The sequence below is a fragment of the Phoca vitulina genome, unplaced genomic scaffold (genome assembly GCF_004348235.1).
Source record: "Phoca vitulina isolate PV1807 unplaced genomic scaffold, GSC_HSeal_1.0 scaffold7, whole genome shotgun sequence".
Classification (NCBI taxonomy): Eukaryota; Metazoa; Chordata; class Mammalia; order Carnivora; family Phocidae; genus Phoca; species Phoca vitulina.
The window spans coordinates 952,968-971,193 of record NW_022589710.1 but is presented as its reverse complement, the minus strand read 5'-3'; the positions used below and the strand labels follow the sequence as shown (position 1 = coordinate 971,193).

Genomic DNA, 18,226 nt, shown 5'->3' with positions numbered 1-18,226 from the left:
CCTCCCCTGCCCAGACATCCAGAAGGCCGCCTGCCCCCACCAAACCCCTCGGTTACTGGGAAACGTGATGTCAGTACTCCAGCAACGTCAGCCACCAGCTTGGGAGGTGAGGGATCCGACCGAGATTACTTATCTCCCCGTGGCCCCAGCCTTTCTCATTTCCTGCCGGCTCTATTTGCACACTTCCCTGCTTCCTCCAGCGCCCCGTTCACTCGCTACTGACGCAGTCTTCCCCTCCCCCCGGCGGTGGACTGAGGGCAAACAGGGCTCTCTGAGTCACACAGCTCCCCCTCTCTCTATCCCTTCTTGCCTGGGGGTTTCAAGAACTAGCCCACTGCCCTTTCCCTCGAGATCAATGCTGCATCCTTGTCTGACCTTGGGCGGTTCGGCCTTTCAGCCTTGTTCCCCTCCTTTATAAGGTGGAGATAAAATGCCCTTGGTCTGGCTTCCCTTCCTACTTAACTCACAGGAAAATGGTCAGCATGGCAATGTGAATGTTTCAATGACCAAAAAAAGCACAACCCCAGAAAATGCCAGGCCTTAGCCATCATCACTACTTCAAAGTCGGAGAGGGCTAGAATTTCTGCTCATTGAGACAGGGCCCTGGCCCCAGTCCTCTCGGCCTGCCCACTCTCCCAATAACCGCACTGCAAGCCCCCACCCCACCATGATTCCCCTTCCTCCTTTGGAAGACCCAGCAGGGTCCTGCCCTTGCCAGGGCTGTGGCAGGCTGCCCCCTGCCGATCACCGGATGCTTGACCACGGCGGCCCCTCTACTCCCAAATTCTGGACCAATATTGCCGCCTGGTGGTCAACAGAGGCACTCCTACCAAACTGAAGTAATTCAGCTCTGGTACCTGTTCAACACAAGGTCCTCTGAAAGGGAGAGGAGATGGAAACCTCCCCGTCTGGTCCCTGAGATCTGTCTCCAGGATGCACACAGATCTCCCCATGCCAGGTCAGGGCTCTCAGAGAAAGTACCTCAAGCTGTGCCCAGAAAGCTCCTGGGGTTGGTGGGGTGGTGGGGAGCGAGGGAGGGAGGAAGATGCTAACTGGACGGGTAACTAGCCTGACGTGGAGGCAGCCCTGTCTGCACCTGCATACTTTATTTTAGCGTTCAATGCCACCTATAACCCCTCCGCATCTGTCCCCACTATGGCCCGGTCCTTGGTGTACCCTACTTATTAAACCTTCTGGCCTCCATGGGGTGTTCACAGCATTGACCGGTGATCAAAGAGCCGGTGACACATTTCTGTGTCCCCTCCTTTTCTGGACCTATAGTCCCTTTTATAGGTGAAATTCAAGGTAAAAACAGAGCCACAGCCCTGCCTCTAACAGGAGAGAGTGGGGAGTTCCCAGAAGAAAAAGAAAAGGGAAGGGAGAGGGGGCCCAGCATGAGACCCGAAGTGCCGAGCACCGGCTTCTCCTGGAGACCCTGAAACAGTCCCAGGAAGAGGTGATGACAAAAGAGAAGGCTTCTCAAGCCTCACAAGAGGAAGTGGACCCAAGAGACACGCATCGAGGTCAGAGAACGGCCATGCAGAAGGAAAGACAGCAAACCGAGCTGCAGGGAGTGCCTGAGCCCTGCGGCCCCAAGGCACAGGAAACAGAGCAGAGCCCCAGGACCAGAGCAGGGGGGCAGAGTGCCAACCTGAGGCTCTGGTAGCGCAGGGCAGCTGGAAGAGAGAGGCCTGGAGCCACCAGGGGAGTGCGGCTGTCGGCCCCTGGGGCAGCGGCCTGCCTGGGCCTGGGGCACGGGGGCCCAAGTCCTGAGCAGGTGCCTCAGCCGAGCCTTGGCAGTCAGCGACAGTGCCAGGCTGCTAGGGCCACCCCGGGCTAGAAGCCCCCACAAGAATGTTCGGGCTATTGCACAAAAACCTAGCAAATGAGCATGCTCTGCACCACAGGACCCCGTGTAGGGCTTGGTCCCAGAACCTATCACTATAACCCCCTCAAACAACGCCCCCTGGCCTGCACCCAAAAGAATGCCCTGGGGGTGGGGCTACAGAAGGAACCGACTGCCCCTGGGGGTAGGTGGAGCCCAGCCTTGCGGGGGACAGAGAGGGAGGCGTGGCAAGGGAGGAGCTCAGATCAGGCTGGGGGTCGGCACTGGGAGAGGGTTTTCTCTGTTCATTCCGACTTGGCACCTCATTCTGCACAGAACTTTTTGGAAGTCGGAGGGAGGAGGACACTCAGAGTGAGGTGTTTCCCTTAGCGAGGACTCTGGAATCCCCTGGACTCAAGAGGGAGGGGGGCATTCCCAGAAGCATCAGCTCCCAGGCACCTCAGAACCCTGGCTTGGACCCTGACCAAAGAGTGCTCCCAACTGCTAAATAGGCCAGGGGCCCCGTTTCTCTAAGCCCTGCATCCCTCCCTCCGGGGTGAGCCCTGCCCCTCCCTGAGTCACCCCAGGGAGAGAGGGGGAAAAAAGGGAAGAGAAAAGAGGCATTGACTACAGAGGAAGGAAAAGGAAACAGCAGAGGAGGGAGGAGAGAGGCCACGCAGGAGTGGGTGACAGAGGAGAGCGGAGAGGGCAGATCTAGGGCAGATCTAGGGCAGGGGGAGATAGGGAGAGGGCAGGCAGAGCATCCCAGAGGGTGCCCCAAGAGCAGGGCGGCAGGGGCGGGGAGCCGAGGGGGCGGGCCGGCCATGTCCCACGGGACCTACTACGAGTGTGAGCCCCGGGCTGGCCAGCAGCCACTCGAGTTCTCAGGGGGCCGAGCGGGGCCCGGGGAGCTGGGGGACATGTGTGAGCATGAGGCCTCCATCGACCTCTCCGCCTACATAGAGTCTGGGGAGGAGCAGCTCCTCTCCGACCTCTTCGCTGTGAAGCCGGCACCTGAGGCCCGAGGCCTTAAGGGACCCGGGACCCCCGCCTTCCCCCACTACCTGCCGCCTGACCCGCGGCCCTTCGCCTACCCCCCACACACCTTCGGCCCTGACAGGAAGGCCTTGGGGCCTGGCATCTACAGCAGCCCAGGGAGCTACGACCCCAGGGCTGTGGCCGTGAAGGAGGAGCCCCGGGGGCCGGAGGGCGGCCGAGGGGCCAGCCGCGGCGGCTACAATCCTCTGCAGTACCAAGTAGCACACTGCGGGCAGACGGCCATGCACCTGCCCCCGGCCCTGGCGGCACCCAGCCAGCCCCTGCGCGTCCTCAAGGTAAGAGCAGGTCCGATCTCGTCCCTGCCGCGCCGGGGCTGGAGGGGGGCCCCGCGCCGCTGCTCTGCGCTCCCGCTTACGCTAACGAGTCCGTGTTTGGTGTTGCTCTGCGAGACCGACCCACCCCCAAACCCTCTGTGCTCACCACCCCCCACGACCCCTCCTTGCTTCTCTGTCAACTCCCTCTCATCCTGAACCCCACCATGTGGCTGGGATCCACGGTGTCCCACAGCCCCTGTGGCCAGCTGACCTGCCCAGACCTCAGGTCCCAGCAGCTTCTCTGCGGCCCATCAGCCCCTTCCTCTTGTTTCTCTGCCGCCCGCTTCTAGAAGAGGAAACGCCCGCAGGTCGTAGGGCTAGAGACTCGAGGGAGACTGAGGGCAAGTGTCCTCAGACGGTGTGGGAACGTGAAAGGGACTTCGGGTCAGAGCAGGGCACCCTCGGCACGCGGCAGGTCAATGCCGGCTCTGGATCCCGGATCTCTTTGCTGCCCGAGCGCGCTCCGGCCCGGCCTCCACCCCGCTTCCTGGCCAGCGCTCACCTCTCGTCCCTCTGTGCCTCCCCCTCCAGGCCCCTGTGGCCGCCGCCGCACCCCCCTGCAGCCCCCTCCTCAAGGCGCCATCCCCAGCTGGCCCCTCGCACAAAGGCAAGAAGGCGGTGAACAAGGACAGCCTGGAGTACCGGCTGCGGCGGGAGCGGAACAACATCGCCGTGCGCAAGAGCCGAGACAAGGCCAAGAGGCGCATCCTGGAGACTCAGCAGAAGGTGCTCGAGTACATGGCAGAGAACGAGCGCCTCCGCAGTCGTGTGGAGCAGCTGACCCAGGAGCTGGACACCCTTCGAAACCTCTTCCGCCAGATCCCCGAGGCCGCCAACCTCATCAAGGGCGTGGGGGCCTGCAGCTGAGCCCTGCTGGCGGACTGTGGCACCAGCCTCCCCCACCCCCCCAGCCGGCCCAGCCTGACCCTGGGGATCCCTACCCTGCTGGGGCCCTAGAGCCGCTCACAGGCCAAGCCTGAGACAGAGACCACGGACAAACGGCAGCGGGCGGCAAGGGAAGAGGGCGGACCCCAGCATAATGAATCTGTGGCTGAATAAAATTGCACTATGACTCGGTAATGGGCCTGCACACTGGGCCTGGGCGTGGGGGGGGTGCATGTGTGACATGGGGGCTTCAAGGGCAGGGAATGCATGTTGCGGGGTCTGCATACCTCTTGGTTCCATGCCCAAATGAATATCCAAGAATACAGATACACTGCCCACAGCTCTCCCCCAACACACCACACGCCAGGCTGGGTGTCTGTCACTCTACTCTTCTCTCCCCCTGCCCCCACCCCAGCCTGCTCTATCCTTCTGGATGATGAAGGCACCCCACCCCCGCAACCCCACTGGACCTGGAGCAGCCTCTGGATACTTCCCTAACAGAGTTCTGTGGCTTGTGGGGAGATCCCAGTGCCACCCAATCCCTTATGCCTAAGCCTGCTGACCCCAGCACCCGGAAATATAGGTCTGGGGGCTCCTGTCAGCTTCCAGACGGCTCTCCCATATTTAGGGTCCCCTAGCTCTGAATCCGGGACTCGACCCCTTCTTTCCAGCTCCACAACTTGAGCCCACCAGGCTGACATCCCCCCCGTGGCTCCCACCCACTCCCTCATTGTCCCTCACTCCCTGGGACTCAGGTTCCGCCTAGCACTAGAATCTGAGTGCTTGGGGGAGGACTCCGATGGGAAAGGCCTCAAGACCTGTGTGAACCAGAGAAAGTTGATAATGAGGAAAACAACCCACCTCTGCCAGTGAAACCCCTCGGGTGAATCATTTTCCCTTTCATAGAACTCTAGCCCAAGAGCCTCCATCTGAATTTCCCTCCAGTTTTTTTACTAGCTGTGTGACCCAAACCAGTTACCTCTCTGTGTGCCTCAGTTTCCCCGTCTGCACCATGGGGGTAGCATTAGACACACCTGACGGTGTTGTTCTGTTCATAGACAAACATGGCCTGGCACATGGTAAGATGAATAGTCATTATTATTCCATTTTGCTAGAACTGAAAGGACCTTAGGATCTCATCTAAACTTCTCACTTTGCAGGTGAGGAAACTGAGGCCTCGGGGGGGGGGGGGGAGTGCTTAGCCAGAGTCACACAATTGCTTAGAGGCAGACCCAAAAATAGCTCCAAAAAAAATCACGGATCTCAAGAGGTGCTGGAGGAGACCTCAAGAGATCGTCTGGTGCGCTTTGGCCTCAGACGAGCAAGATAGTGTGAGCCACATCTTACAGATAAAGCGGCTGAGGGCCAGAGGGGATAAGAGACATTCTCCTGAAGCTCTCTCTGTCCCTTTGCTGTGTCAGCACATTGCACCTGTCTCTGGGCCATGCTCACACCCTCCGCACAGAGGCACACAGCATAGGGCAGGCCTGCCGGTCCCATTCAGTAAGTAACCAGAGACGTGAGACGCAGTGGGGACCGGAGTCTCTCCTAGACCACCAGTGATTTGTAGGCCACTGCTGAGAAAGCCCGAGTTAGATATCAAGGAATAACTTTCTGAGAGGGGGAAGACAGGATCCTCCCAGTCTCCTCTCTCTCTCCCACCCTTCCCCGCATTTCCACATCCCCAGCAGCAGAGACTTCCTACATCTTGGACATCCGTGTGCACCATGCCTGCCTCACCCAGAACTCAGTCCCTCTCCTGCCTTTGCCTCTGTGTTCCTCAGGCACCCTCTCTGACCCCTGTCCCTGGATCCTTCTGCCCCAGATCTGGTCCGGGCAGATAGATTTGAACGTCACTAGATGGTTTATTCCCTCAACCGAGGGCCTTCCTGAGTTCATAAGGGGGAGGCGCCAGTCTCCGTGGATGCCCAGGAGAATCCCGCACCTCCCTCCTAGCCCAGGGGGATGGGGTTGCATAAGGGGGGTTTGTACAGAACAGGATAAGTGACTCAACCTCCGGATTTCCTCCTCTCAGCTCAAGACCACTGCCCCTTCACTTATTTTCAAGGTTCTGGGTGATGCGACCTTTGGTTGCTTCAGCATCAACCCCGAGCTGCTTTCCCACCGCTTGGAACTGGGTCTTCTCCCAGCCCCCCACCACCCTGCGGCTGCTCGGGGCGGGGGCCTGGCACCAGGGCTGGAGAAGAGTCACAACCCCACTGCGAGAAAAGAGCACACCTGGTCCCTGCTTGAGCACAAGTGGCGAGCATGCCCCCAAATCTCTGGCAGATCACATCCCAGGGAGGTGACAGGTAGCCAGAGGTGGCACTTTCTGAATGAGGCTTTTAGCCTGACCTCAACTGGCGTGGGCCAAAGTAACTTATTCAACAAGTATTTGTTGAGCATCTTTCCCGTGCTGGGCCCTTGCCAGGTGTCGAGAACACCGTGGTGACCAAGACAGACCCAGCTCTTAGCTGAATGGGTGGGAAGAAAAAGGCAACAAACAGGTGCACTGGGGGTCTCCCTTTGCCGTTCTAGGTCCCCTCGACCCCTGGTCATCCGACTGTGCTCCAGGCACAGGGTAAAGTCCAGTGCTTATCCCCCAACTCTCTCCTGTCCGGGACGGGCACCCTCCACTGCCCCCTCCCGCACAATGCCGCCCTTATGGTCTTGGGAGCAGTAATGGAGCCTGCTAGCTAGCCAGTTCCTGCATCGTTCCTTGCAGCTTTTCCTCAGTCCCGTTCCTTCACGCCTCTGCAAAGCACCTGCAGTAAATTCATAAATTACTCCATTCAGGGAAACCAAATAAACAAGCAGGAAGGGAGGTTATTTTAGCTAGGGTGGTCAAGGAAGGCTTCTCTGAGGAGGTGACATTGAAGTTGAAACCTAAAAAATTTCAAGGAGGAGACAGATGTGCCAAATTGGGGGGAAGGCCTAAGACATCCAATGATCAAGAAAAAGAAAGGAAGCCAAGTGAGGCTGGCTGAACGGAAAGGAGGAAGAAAGGGATAAGCAAGAAAATGCCTTCCTCTATCTAGAATGGAATTGCCAAGAACTTTCCATTCCCTCTGCGGGAGAGCTCAGTCCCTAAGAAACTGATGTGGGAAAGAGAGCAAGCTTCCAGCACCCAAACCCCTTCTCCTGCTCACCCCCACCCCCACAGCAGAGTTGCTGTAGGGAAAGAAGAGGCAGAAAGAAGGAGCCCCAAGGCGCGAGTCCTCAGGACACGGTGACTTTAAGAAACAAGCAAATCAAGGTCCAAACGGCACATACATGCATTTCCATTGCTTTAGACTCCACAGTGGGCTCAGGCCCACTTTTCCTTCAGGAGCTGAGGGGGGGACCGGGATGGGAGTGCTGAGCTGAAAGTCAGGATCTCAGGCCTGGGGGAAGCGGCCAAGGAGAAGGAAGGCTGTTTGGTGATACCGGGAAGAGAGAGGAAGCTGCCCAAGGTGAGCCTGCCAAGGTCAGTCCTGCAGTGGCTGCTTGTGAAAGCCGCTCCCCTGCTCGGTGCACACCTCCCCACCCCACCCCCCTCGGATTGCCACACGCCTGGGCCCCCAGGGCCCCCATCCCAGTGTTGCAAGATCCCGGTTGGGGTTGTGGGGGTGGAAAGGGGCCTCTTCACCTCCACCCCTACCCTGCGCCAGCCAGGGAGGGGGCTATGGGATGCAGGGGGCTGGATGGGAGATGCTGAAGCAGTGATAGCCAGGGCTGGCTGAGGGCCTGGGTGCCTCCTCTCCGACAGGCCAGTCACTTCCTGTCACCCTCGCTGGCCCCCAACAAGCACACCTCTCCTTTCAGCCTGTGCTGCTCCCAAGTGGGAATGTTCCAGCTTGGACAGGACTCCTGGCTGGCCTCTGTCAGTGCAACTATAAGCAGGCCTGGCCCCAGAAAATCTTCAATGGAACAGGAGAAATTCCCTCAGGCTACCCTGCTAGAGACTGTGGCGGATATTCTCAGAGGAAAATGGTTGCCACTGGCCGTCAATTCTGACTTCCGGGATAGCGGAAGGGTCCTAGGACTTGGGAAAAGGCAGGCTTCCTAACCGGGAGAGCCCCACCTACAGAGCTGTGGCCTCCCCTTTGGTTTTAGAAACAGAGATCTGAGGTAGGTAGAGGCAAGCCACCCACAGAATGGGTCCCCCAAGCCCCCCAAGCCGGACTTCGCTGCGAAGCCCCAGACTGCCCAAACCTCTGTTGCCCCCCACACCTAGCACTGCTGCCCCCGGCCAGGCCATCCCACCCTGCTGCAATCGGGACGGTTTGCAAAACGCCTGCTGGCTCCCGCTTTGTCACCATCTGAGGTTAGGGCTGCGCTCAGGAGATAAGGCCAGGCCCCACCCGCCATCCAGAGTGAGCCGGCCGGCCTGCTGCAATCGGGACGGTTTGCAAAACCCCTGCTCGCTCCAGCTCTGTCACCATCTGAGGTTAGGGCTGCGCCCCAAGATAAAGTCTAGCCCCGCCCACGGGCTGGGCCTCCAAACCTCTCAAGCAGCATGGCCAAGAGACAGAGCTCCTGGGAAGCCACTCAGGGTCTGGAAGCCTCACTCAGGCCCAGCACAGAGATGCCTCCACCTGTCCTCCCCTCCCCGCTTTTCCCCTCCACCCCTAACCTCACCTCTGCGCACCCATCCTCATTACCACCCTCTCCCCACACTGACCATCTGCTCTCCTCACCGTCTACCTTCCATCCCCACCCTCCCTCCCCACTCACCCACTCACCCCAAACTGCCCAAACCTCTGTTGCCCCCCACCACCGTCCTGTCTCCTCACCACGCCCATTCATGTATTCATTTGCTCAAAAAATTCTCATAACACCTACTCCAGGCTGGACACTTTGCTTGTTATAGAAGCTACAGGATAAACGAGGAGAGCAGTCCCTGCCCTCATGGGACTCACAGATTCATGAGGGGGACAGACACACATAATACCACAAATAAATTGATCATTCCAAATGGGCAGTGCTATGTGGCTAAAGTAAAGGGTGACCGGAGCGGATGTTAACAGGGGCACCTGACGTAAAGGTGAAGGTCAGGCAAGGCTTCTTTGAGGAAGTAACATGCAGACGTCTGAAAGGTGAGGAGTCAGACTGGCAAAGAGCAGGGGTTCCCAGCAGACCGAGAAATATATGCTAAGGCCCCAGGCAGGCCCTTCCTGGTCACTGACAGGCTGGGGGAGAGGCCGAGTCAGAGAGGGGCTGAGGCCACATCTCCCTCTGATGGAATCCAGAGCATGAGAGGGAGGAACCACTTCCCAGAGGAAGAGGACATTTCCTGTCCTCTAAGGAGAGAAGGGACAGCGGCAGGCACAGATACAAGCCCAGGGAGGGTGTGGCAGGCCGGGGCTGTCCAGTGACTCCACCTTCACAGGGACCAAGGTGCAGCGACTGAGCAGGAGGCTCTGAGGAGCAGGCTCGAAGGTGCAAGACCCCGGGAGCCGAGAGGGAGGAGGACTGAGATTTCGGACTTGAGAGAGCCCCGTTGAAGTCAGTGATGACAATGGAATGACTACAGGCTGTCCTCTGGGGTGATTGCCCTCGGTGGTCCTTAGCTGCTGGGGGCCAGTGTAGAGAAGACACACGTTGGGAGGCAGGATGCACGGGACAGACAGTGAAGGGGAGAGGGGGCACTTTCGAAGGAGGGATTTGGTGATGAGCCTGGAACCCCAGGTGGAAGATGAAAAGACAGAAAGGGCCAGCGGTTCTTCCCTGAGCCCCTAGAAGAGCTGCAGTGAGCCCACTTGAGCAAACAAACCGTAAGGAAAGGAGATCTTATCAGAGAGTGTGATGTTCGATTCAGTTATTTCATAGGTGCTGCAGTTTCTGGTGATGATAAGGCTCCTGGGAGTGGCTTGCTGAGGTGGAATGGAGAATGTTCGAGATGGGCGAGTGAAGGAACTGAGGGGTCAGTGTGCTGGATGGAGAATCCACACGGACGATGACACCACCAAGACATGCCCTGCTCATCCCCATCCTCTCCCACACCCTGTCCTCGTCCTAGCTGGCCTCTGCCTCCTCCCCGTCCTCCTCAGCACCCTCCCTCCCAATCCCTCATTTCCTTCCTCTGCACCCTGCTCTCACCTCATCCCCTCCTGTCCTCTTCACCTTCTGCTCTGCGATCTGCCCCGCCCTTGGCCCCGCCTCATGCTCTCCCTACCCTTCTTCCCTCCTGTCTCCACCTGTTCTCCCCACCCCCCTCTTTCTCATCCTGCTCCTCTGATCCATCAATTGTACTTTTACTCGCCTCGCTGTGCACTTGAGAACACGATAGCATGGTGGCTTAAACCCCACATTCACCACCGACCCACGCTGCCTAATTTTGCTGTGCCTGGGTTGTAAAATTGGGCTAATTATAATCTATCCTACTCTGGAAGGTTGCCAAAAAGAATACATGATTCTAACGCGCTCACAAGATGTCTGGGCACAAAGGGAATGCTCAGATAACTGTTATTCTCACCCTCTCTTCTTACCTCCTCTCTTTTCTCCCAGCCACCTTCCCACCTGCATTATCCCTCTGTGCCTACTTAGCACCTCTTCAAAGAGGCACAGGCGAATCAGATTCAACCCCTGCCCACAGTCTAGCAGGGCAACAAGCACAAAAATAAATGTCAGGAGAATATAATAAGCGCTACTTGAAAGATGTGAAAGAATGTGCGAGGCAAACCACCTCTGCCCCAGGGGAGTAAAGAAAAAAAATCTCAGCAGGCAGAGACCCTCTCAGCTGGCTCTGGAAAGACGAGGAAGAATTTGCCAGGCAGAAGCAGGACAGCGGTATTTCAGCAGAAGAAACACGAGGTGTTTCTTGAGCTGTTTCTGCTGGAAGGTACAAAGTTCTGCACGCATGTGTGAAGCTCGGAAGAACCCCTGCCCTGGCTGGGGCGCACCCTCCTCGGCGCGGTCACGAGGGGGCAGCAAAGCATTAGGAGTGACTGCAGCGGGGCGGGGAAACCTGAGGAGAGCCACACAGACCTTGACCCCCTTGGGCCCATCGTCACCGGGAGGGTTTTCCGCCCAGCCAGGAAAAGGAGGGCGTATGACACCTGGATAAAAAGGTTTGTCTTAGAAAAAGAACAAGAGTCCCCTAAAGATTTGTACACATGTCAAGAACGGAGCAGTTCTCCACTGAGTTGAAAGTGTCTGTAGAGTATGAACCGCTGATGTGACTTGGTATTGACCATGAGCCGGACACTGTTCTCAGCACCTTACAAATCTTTTTTTTTTTTTTTTAAGATTGTATTTATTTGACAGAGAGAGACACAGCAAGAGAGGGAACACAAGCAGGGGGAGTGGGAGAGGGAGAAGCAGGCTCCCCGGGGAGCGGGGAGCCCGATGCGGGGCTTGCGGGGCTCGATCCCAGGACACTGGGACCATGACCGGAGTCAAAGGCAGAGGCTCAACGACTGAGCCACCCAGACGCCCCATAAATCTTTTGTTTTTTTTTTAAGTAGGCTCCAAGCCCAGCGTGGAGCCCAATGTGGGGCTTGAACTCACGACCCTAACACCTAACCGACTGAACCACCCAGGTGCAGTTTAAAAAGTCTTTGCTTTCTCCTCAAAGCAACCTTGCCAGGGAAGTACAATCATCCCCCTTTTGCAAATGGGAACCTAGAGGCATTAGGCCAAAGTCACCTGGGTGGAAAGCGGCAGAGTTGGTTGGGCTCCAGCGTTTGGCTGCCTCCCTTATAACTGGTCATTCCAGCCACAAGTCTGGTATGTCCAAGGATAAAATCCAGCCTCCCCGGGAAGTCAGCAGCCCTTCTGGAAACTCTTGTCCTGTCTGTAACTAATTAGCTGTGTTGCTTTGCATCATTTCACCCCTGACCTGTTTCTTCAAAAGTTAAGCAATGGGGTTAGGTTCCGTTCCTTCATCCACAAACTGATGACTAGGCCCTGGGGACTGTCGCGAGCACTGTGGCTACCAAGCCAGGCAGGAGGCAGGCTTACCTTGACAGAGTGCAGGACTGGAAGGGAGAGCCGCTAAGCCAGGGATGATTGCAGGAGAGGCCCCTCCTGTGAAGTGGGCTCCCTCCCCTCTGGCAAGTGTGGAATTTGGGCAGAAGGTGTTAAGTAAGAAAGGCTTCCCAGCATAATTAGAGGGCAGGTAGGAATTGGCCAGGCAGGCAGGGAAGGAGGGGTATCCAGGCAGGGGAAACAGGATGTGAAAGCACAGTGTGAGCAGAGAAAACAGGGAGTTCCAAGAGTTGGGTGAGAACATCTTTGAACATATTCTATTAATGTCCATTTTAAGAGGTGACTTTCCCTTCCAGCATGCCCATACGTGGCTCTGTGAAGCCTCACAGAGCTAACGTGACAGCCTGTCCTAAGAGGTGTTCAGTCAGCCAACGTGTATTTGCTGAGCACCTACTAAGTGCGCTACACAGATGGAGGAGGTGCCTGAAAGCCTTGCAGTTTCGTTAGAGTCCGCCCAGTTCTGATAGCGGGGCCAGGGACGTGCAGAAGCCTCGTTTGCCCATCTCCAGTGAGATAAGTAGGCATCTGTGAAGCACAGAACGTCCCCATGCATAGCATTATGTTAACACCAATTTTTTAGTTCTGGGAAGGTTCCAAGGTTGTCTGCTCAGAAAGAGAGGAATGGGGATGAGAGATGAAAGAGCGTTAGGAGAGATTCCTGAATGAGGCAGGCTCCTCTCTGGAAAGATCAGTTGAGGCCTTGGTAGTAACACGGCCTCCTCCAACCCCCCACCATGCCACACACACACACACAGCTCCCCACTTCTGGCACCCCCAGGAAGTAGCACCTTTGGCCCTTGTGGTTCACATCCAACCTCCTGGCGGGAACTGTAGATTTAGTCAACAACACTCAAATCTTGGAAAAATAAGCAAGAGAGGTGGAGACGGTATGGAGAGAGATAGTAGAGAGAGGGAAGCCAGAAGTGAGTGAGGCAGGAAAGAGGGGAGCCCAAGACAAGACCCAGGGCAGGTTAGGGAGAAACACTTGCAGGATGTTTCTACTACCGCTGCTCCTGCTAGGGACTGCCGCGAGCAGATGCCTGCATGAGGAGACCCAGAAGTCTGTGACCCTTCTCCGGCCCCATCTCTCCCAACCTGCCCCCAACTTCCGCTCTTCTGCCCTCACCCTGCCTGGCTCCCGTGACCCTCAACCCCTGCGAATCCGAACCTGCTATATCAGAGACCCTGTATCAGATGGAGCTTGGGATCCTGAGGGAGCTGGGATGAGAGGGGGACCTGCAGCCCTGGCCCTGGCCGCAGCCAGACAGGCTGCTCAGCAACTCCAGGGGATCTTCGCAGGTGAGTGGGGGAACAGAAGGAGGCAGGGAGGGCTGAGGAGCAGAGGGCTAGGGAGGAAGACAACCAGAGAAAAGGAACTCTAACATGTTGGGGTGAAATTGACCGCTCATCTTTTTAAGTCCCTCCAGTGCAAGGCCCCCTGCTTCTGAGTCGAGACCCCGCACAGTACTGCCATGCTGTCTGGGGGGACCCAGACACGCCAAACTACCACAGGTGAGTTCATGTCGTTGAGAATGTATATACTACCTCTTCAGAGGTACCCAGAAATGGCTCCAGCTCACCTACAGATATCCATTCTTGGCAGATGCAGCCTCTTGAACCCAGGGTACAAAGGAGAGAGTTGCCTGGGGGCAAAGGTGAGAGCAATTTCTCAGATTTGGGAATCTGAAGATCTCTAGCCTGCCTAGACTTCTCCAAGCCCATTAGCACCAAAATTACTTAATGTGCTTCCTAACAAATGTAGATTCCTGAGCCCCTTCTCCCCCTGGCAATTTATTAAATCAGAGACCTGGGCGGGGAGGGGTGGCAGGAGTCCCTATTCTGATAAAGACTGTCCACTCCTCACTCCCAGTACCCAGTACCCAGTTCCCTACTGTCTTCATCTGCTAAGCTAGATGTTGCATTTCACCCCCGGCCAGATCCCCGACACCCATCTCCGTGGTTATGCATTGTGGCCAGAGGAGGGTCCCCCACAGCTGGTCCAGCCAGATGGGCCCGGGGTCCAAGACACTGATTTTCTCCTGTATGTGTGGGTGGCCCACACTTCCAAGTGCCATGGAGAGGTGAGACCCAAATCAAATCCCTTTCCCTGTCTGCCTTTCTTAAACTTAAATATCATGGGAAGGGGGAAGGAGCACAAAGGCAGTTTTTATTAAAATGTGCTTATTCTAGGTGACTCGGTCATGTTGACGAAGTTTGGGTGGGAGCTAAGCCCTTTCAAACCATCCCTTGGTCCTGAGTTCCCTGGATGTCCCTTTCCAGGAAGATTTCCTCTGTGTTCCCTCACTTCCCTGCTTCCCACCTCTACCTTGTCCTGGCCCATCCACAGCCCTCTGTCATGGCCTATGCCGCCTGCTGCCATCTGGACTCGGAAGACAGACCCCTTGCTGGGACCATCGTCTACTGTGCCCAGCATCTCACCAGCCCCAGCCTCAGCCACAGTGACATCGTCACGGTGACTGCTGCATGAGTAGGGAGGCGCAAACAGGTTGGGGAGAGGGGGCAGGTCATTCAGCTTCCCATGAAGTGGAAGAATCTACTAAGGATGGAGGACAAGATGCCTCAGCTCTAGGAAGAGCTGAGTGGGCAGAGTGGGCTATAGAGTGGCGGGTCAACCTGCTCCGTCCCCCGTCCCCCTCACCCTGCAGTCATTTGTCCTTAGGTCACACTCCATGAATTGCTCCATGCTCTGGGTTTCTCTGGACAGCTCTTCAAGAAGTGGCGGGATTGCCCCTCAGGACCCAGCGGTAAATGGGAGGAATGAGGGCAAGCTTTCCCACGACGTCAACAAGAGGGGATCACCACCACCCCACCAACTCCTTCCTTCCAGTTCTGCTCCCCCCCCTTCCTAAGTGTTTCTTTCCTCATATTGCCTTCTTCCCCTTCTGTGCTCAGCTAGAGAGGACTGTTCGACAAGGCAACAAGTGACAAGGCGAGATGAGTGGGGACAGCTGCTTCTCACCACCCCAACTGTTAGCCGCAGCCTGGCCAGACACTTGGGAGTGCCGGGGGCTTTGCCGGGTGTTCCCTTGGAAGAAGAGGTGGGAACGGGAGCACCTGGCGGAGCTGGAAGGAAGAGGGTGCGGTCGGGTGGCAACCAGCTCCCTCCTCCCTAGGGCCCTTCGTCTTCGCACTGGGAGGCCCGACTGCTCCAGGGTTCTATAATGACTGCTACCTTTGATGGTGCCCGGCGCACTCGGCTCGATCCCATCACTCTTGCTGCCTTCAAAGATTCGGGCTGGTACCGAGTCAATCACAGCGCTGCGGAGGGGCTGCTGTGGGGCCGGGGTGAGGACAGGGGAGGATGGCAGAGGGGCCCTCACGACCCGAGTCAGCGTGCGGGCAGTGAGAGGCTGGGAGGCATTTTCTGCTGCTGAGGTGGAACCGAAGCCGTGAGCACAGCGGGCGCTGAGGGATGCTTGGCGTTTCGTTTGTTTGTTCGGAGGGCTCTTTCTCTTCCTGTCTCTCCAGCAGGATCTGGCCTGGAATTTGGCCTGGTGACTACGTGTGGGGCTGGCTCCTCAGACTTCTTCTGCACTGGCAGGTACGTGTGCTGCGTCGTTGAGGGGCTGTACGGCCATCGGGGACCCTAGTGGTCAGCTGCCATCCCTCCCACACAGCGGACTGGGCTGTCACTACCTGCATCTGGACAAGGGAAGCTGTTCCTCGGACCCCGTGCTGGAAGGCTGCCGCATGTACAAGCCCTTGGCCAATGGGGTGAGACAACTAGAGAGAACAGAATGAAACAGAGCGGCCCCGAGCGGAGTCAACGTCTAAGGCATCTCGGCAAACGCTTTTCTGCCTCCTGCCCTGCCTTTCAGAGCGAATGCTGGAAGAAGGAAAATGGGTTCCCACCTGGGGCAGAGAACCCCCACGGGGAAATTTACCATCCCCAGAGTCGTTGCTTCCTTGCCAACCTCACTTCACAACTGCTCCGTGAGGACAAGACCGGGCATCCCTCTGAGATCCCACACCCGAAGGAGGCAGAGCTCACGGGCCGCTGCTACTTACATCAATGCACAGAGAGAGGAGCATACAAGGTGCAGGCACAGGGGTCACCCTGGGCCCCATGCCTTCCTGGAAAGGCCATTCAGGTGGGTATCATAAGTGAAAAGCCATATAGCGCATTGGCGAAAAGGAAGTTTAAAAGTCCTCGGAATAGTAGTACTATCCAACCTATTTCGATGTTCATTCATTTTTTACTAAGTACCCGTTGAGTCCATGACCCCGATCTAGATTGTACTTTTTCCTTAGGAGTGCTTGAGCAAGCAGTTGAGGTCCTAACTATACCCTGCTATGTATTTCCTTGCAGATACCTGGGTACTCAGGTCTTCTCTTCTGTCCCCGGGGTCGGCTGTGTCAAACTAACGAAGTTACCAATGCTGTTACTTCCCCACCTGTGAGTCTTCCACCCCAAGACCTGTCATTCCAGCTGTCTTTTCAATTAGCTGGGCCCCCAGGCCACTCGGTGGGGAAGGAAGAGCTGGACGGGCTGACTGAAGCAGTACTCCAGGCGCTGGTGAGCAGAGGCAGCCCCAGCAGGTAAAGGGGCACTTCAGGCTGAGGATTTCTCCAGTGGGCCAGGGGAACGGCTTAAGTGGGTTGCTTCACAACTCTCCTCTGAAGACTCTGTTCCACTCCTAAGCCTGTACCTGCTTCAGGAGATAGACTCTTCCAGGGACTCTACCTCCCTTAAGAGATCCAAATGTCCCTATAGGTGCTATTTCCACAGCCCCTCTACTACCACTAGTCTGGTGTTCACTGTGTACATGGGCAAGTCCCCTGGCTGCCAAGGGCCTTCAGTTGGTATGCTGCACAGGTCCCTGACCCTGACTCTCCAGAAGAAGCCCCTAGAAGTACATTTTGGAGGAGCCAGCTTTACCACAGGACACACCAAGTAAGATAATATTCCAAGTGGTTTTCTTTCAAATTCCTGGAGTCCAGATGTTTGAAATTGCATTAAGTACTCACTTGTATGTAGGTCCTAGACAGGATTATTTATTTCAGAAAACAACTCATGTGATCACCTCAGGTCTGTCACTACGGGACACCTTTCCCTCCATAATAAGGGAGTTCTCCATCTCTAGGACATAGGGATCCCAGTCCTCTTCCTCCCTTAAGTACCAATGCGGCACCATGTCCAGTTTCCCAAACACCATAGTCTAACTCTTCCCTTAAACCATTTCCTTCACTGCCAAGTTAGGTCTCCTTCCAACAATTTAAGTTGCTGGGAGACTCAGATCTTAGTCTTTTTCCTACTTTCAGGTTCTATATTCCTCTGATTTCCTGTGTAGCTTACTGATTGGATGATGCAGGGTTTCATGAGCTCTGTGTATTAGGATAAAGGTGAAGCCCTTCACCTCCTAAGTCTAGGCATTATACCAAGCCAAATGTTACCTCTGTGTTCCTAGGTTGCTGGTTACCTTGGACCGTAATCCCTTTGTGACCCATCTAGCACTGTCCACAGGACTCTGCCTAACACTGCTTATTCTGGTGGGTGCACTGGGAACTGTGGCCTATCAGAAACGAGCTACTCTTCGGGTGGCACCATCTGCCCCTCACCATTCACCAGAGCTCCAAGACACAAGGGGCCCAGCTGGAGAAATAAGGGAGGTGTGATGTTACCCACAGCATGACAGGGTAGATAGGGCAGATTATTTCTTGGAAGACAACTGGATGGCAAGTGTACATTTCAGTTCTACTTTTCTCAGAATGCCTCTTCCTCTAGGTATCACCTCTATACTAGCCTTGTAATGAAAAAAAGCAAGAGACATGGTTCTGAAGATTCATTCTTTACTTTGATACAAAAAATAAACCCTTCAACCTATAGAGTGTCACTTGTTTTCATATCACAAGCAAACTTACAGAATAGGAATCTGTTACCAGATTCCTGCTCCAAGAATATCACGTATGCTTTAGGAAAAGTCATTGATATTTGGATTCAAACAAACATCAGTGTGAAAGGAGTAACTAATTATCTCCTTCTCCTGATTTTTCCATAATTTTACAAAATCATCACTAGGAAAGCTAATAGTTGGGACGTCACATAATTATGCCAGGATCTGGTAAGGGCAGTGAAACCAGCCATGTGAATCCAGTTAAACTGTAAAAACATGACCTTTTATTGTCCTCCTCTCCTGTTTCTGGAGTAGGA

General features: G+C 55.8%; 2 protein-coding genes across 2 annotated transcripts; both read left to right on the top strand.

The window, feature by feature from the left end:
• The first annotated feature begins 2,649 nt into the window (after nucleotides 1-2,649).
• Nucleotides 2,650-4,065, top strand: CEBPE (CCAAT enhancer binding protein epsilon). Its single transcript, XM_032404540.1, has 2 exons — nucleotides 2,650-3,159; nucleotides 3,730-4,065. The coding sequence occupies exons 1-2, from the start codon at nucleotides 2,650-2,652 to the stop codon at nucleotides 4,063-4,065; spliced, it is 846 nt and encodes a 281-aa protein (XP_032260431.1).
• An 8,981-nt stretch (nucleotides 4,066-13,046) lies between these two features.
• On the top strand, nucleotides 13,047-17,691 carry LMLN2 (leishmanolysin like peptidase 2). The gene is made up of 14 exons (XM_032404526.1): nucleotides 13,047-13,353; nucleotides 13,482-13,566; nucleotides 13,658-13,709; nucleotides 13,992-14,135; nucleotides 14,402-14,527; nucleotides 14,735-14,819; nucleotides 14,968-15,113; nucleotides 15,189-15,360; nucleotides 15,547-15,616; nucleotides 15,693-15,789; nucleotides 15,894-16,166; nucleotides 16,385-16,614; nucleotides 16,790-16,969; nucleotides 17,484-17,691. Exons 1-14 carry the CDS (start codon nucleotides 13,047-13,049, stop codon nucleotides 17,689-17,691), a joined length of 2,175 nt encoding a protein of 724 aa, XP_032260417.1.
• Nucleotides 17,692-18,226: the final 535 nt, after the last annotated feature.

Bases quoted from the DNA above. Each gene is read 5' to 3' on its own strand.
- CEBPE (XM_032404540.1), top strand. From the start codon at position 2,650: ATGTCCCACGGGACCTACTACGAGTGTGAGCCCCGGGCTGGCCAGCAG. The intron at 3,160-3,729 runs GTAAGAGCAGGT...CTCCCCCTCCAG, and splicing joins AGCCCCTGCGCGTCCTCAAG to GCCCCTGTGGCCGCCGCCGC.
- LMLN2 (XM_032404526.1), top strand. From the start codon at position 13,047: ATGTTTCTACTACCGCTGCTCCTGCTAGGGACTGCCGCGAGCAGATGC. The intron at 13,354-13,481 runs GTGAGTGGGGGA...AAGTCCCTCCAG, and splicing joins ACTCCAGGGGATCTTCGCAG to TGCAAGGCCCCCTGCTTCTG. The intron at 14,136-14,401 runs GTGAGACCCAAA...GCCCATCCACAG, and splicing joins CTTCCAAGTGCCATGGAGAG to CCCTCTGTCATGGCCTATGC.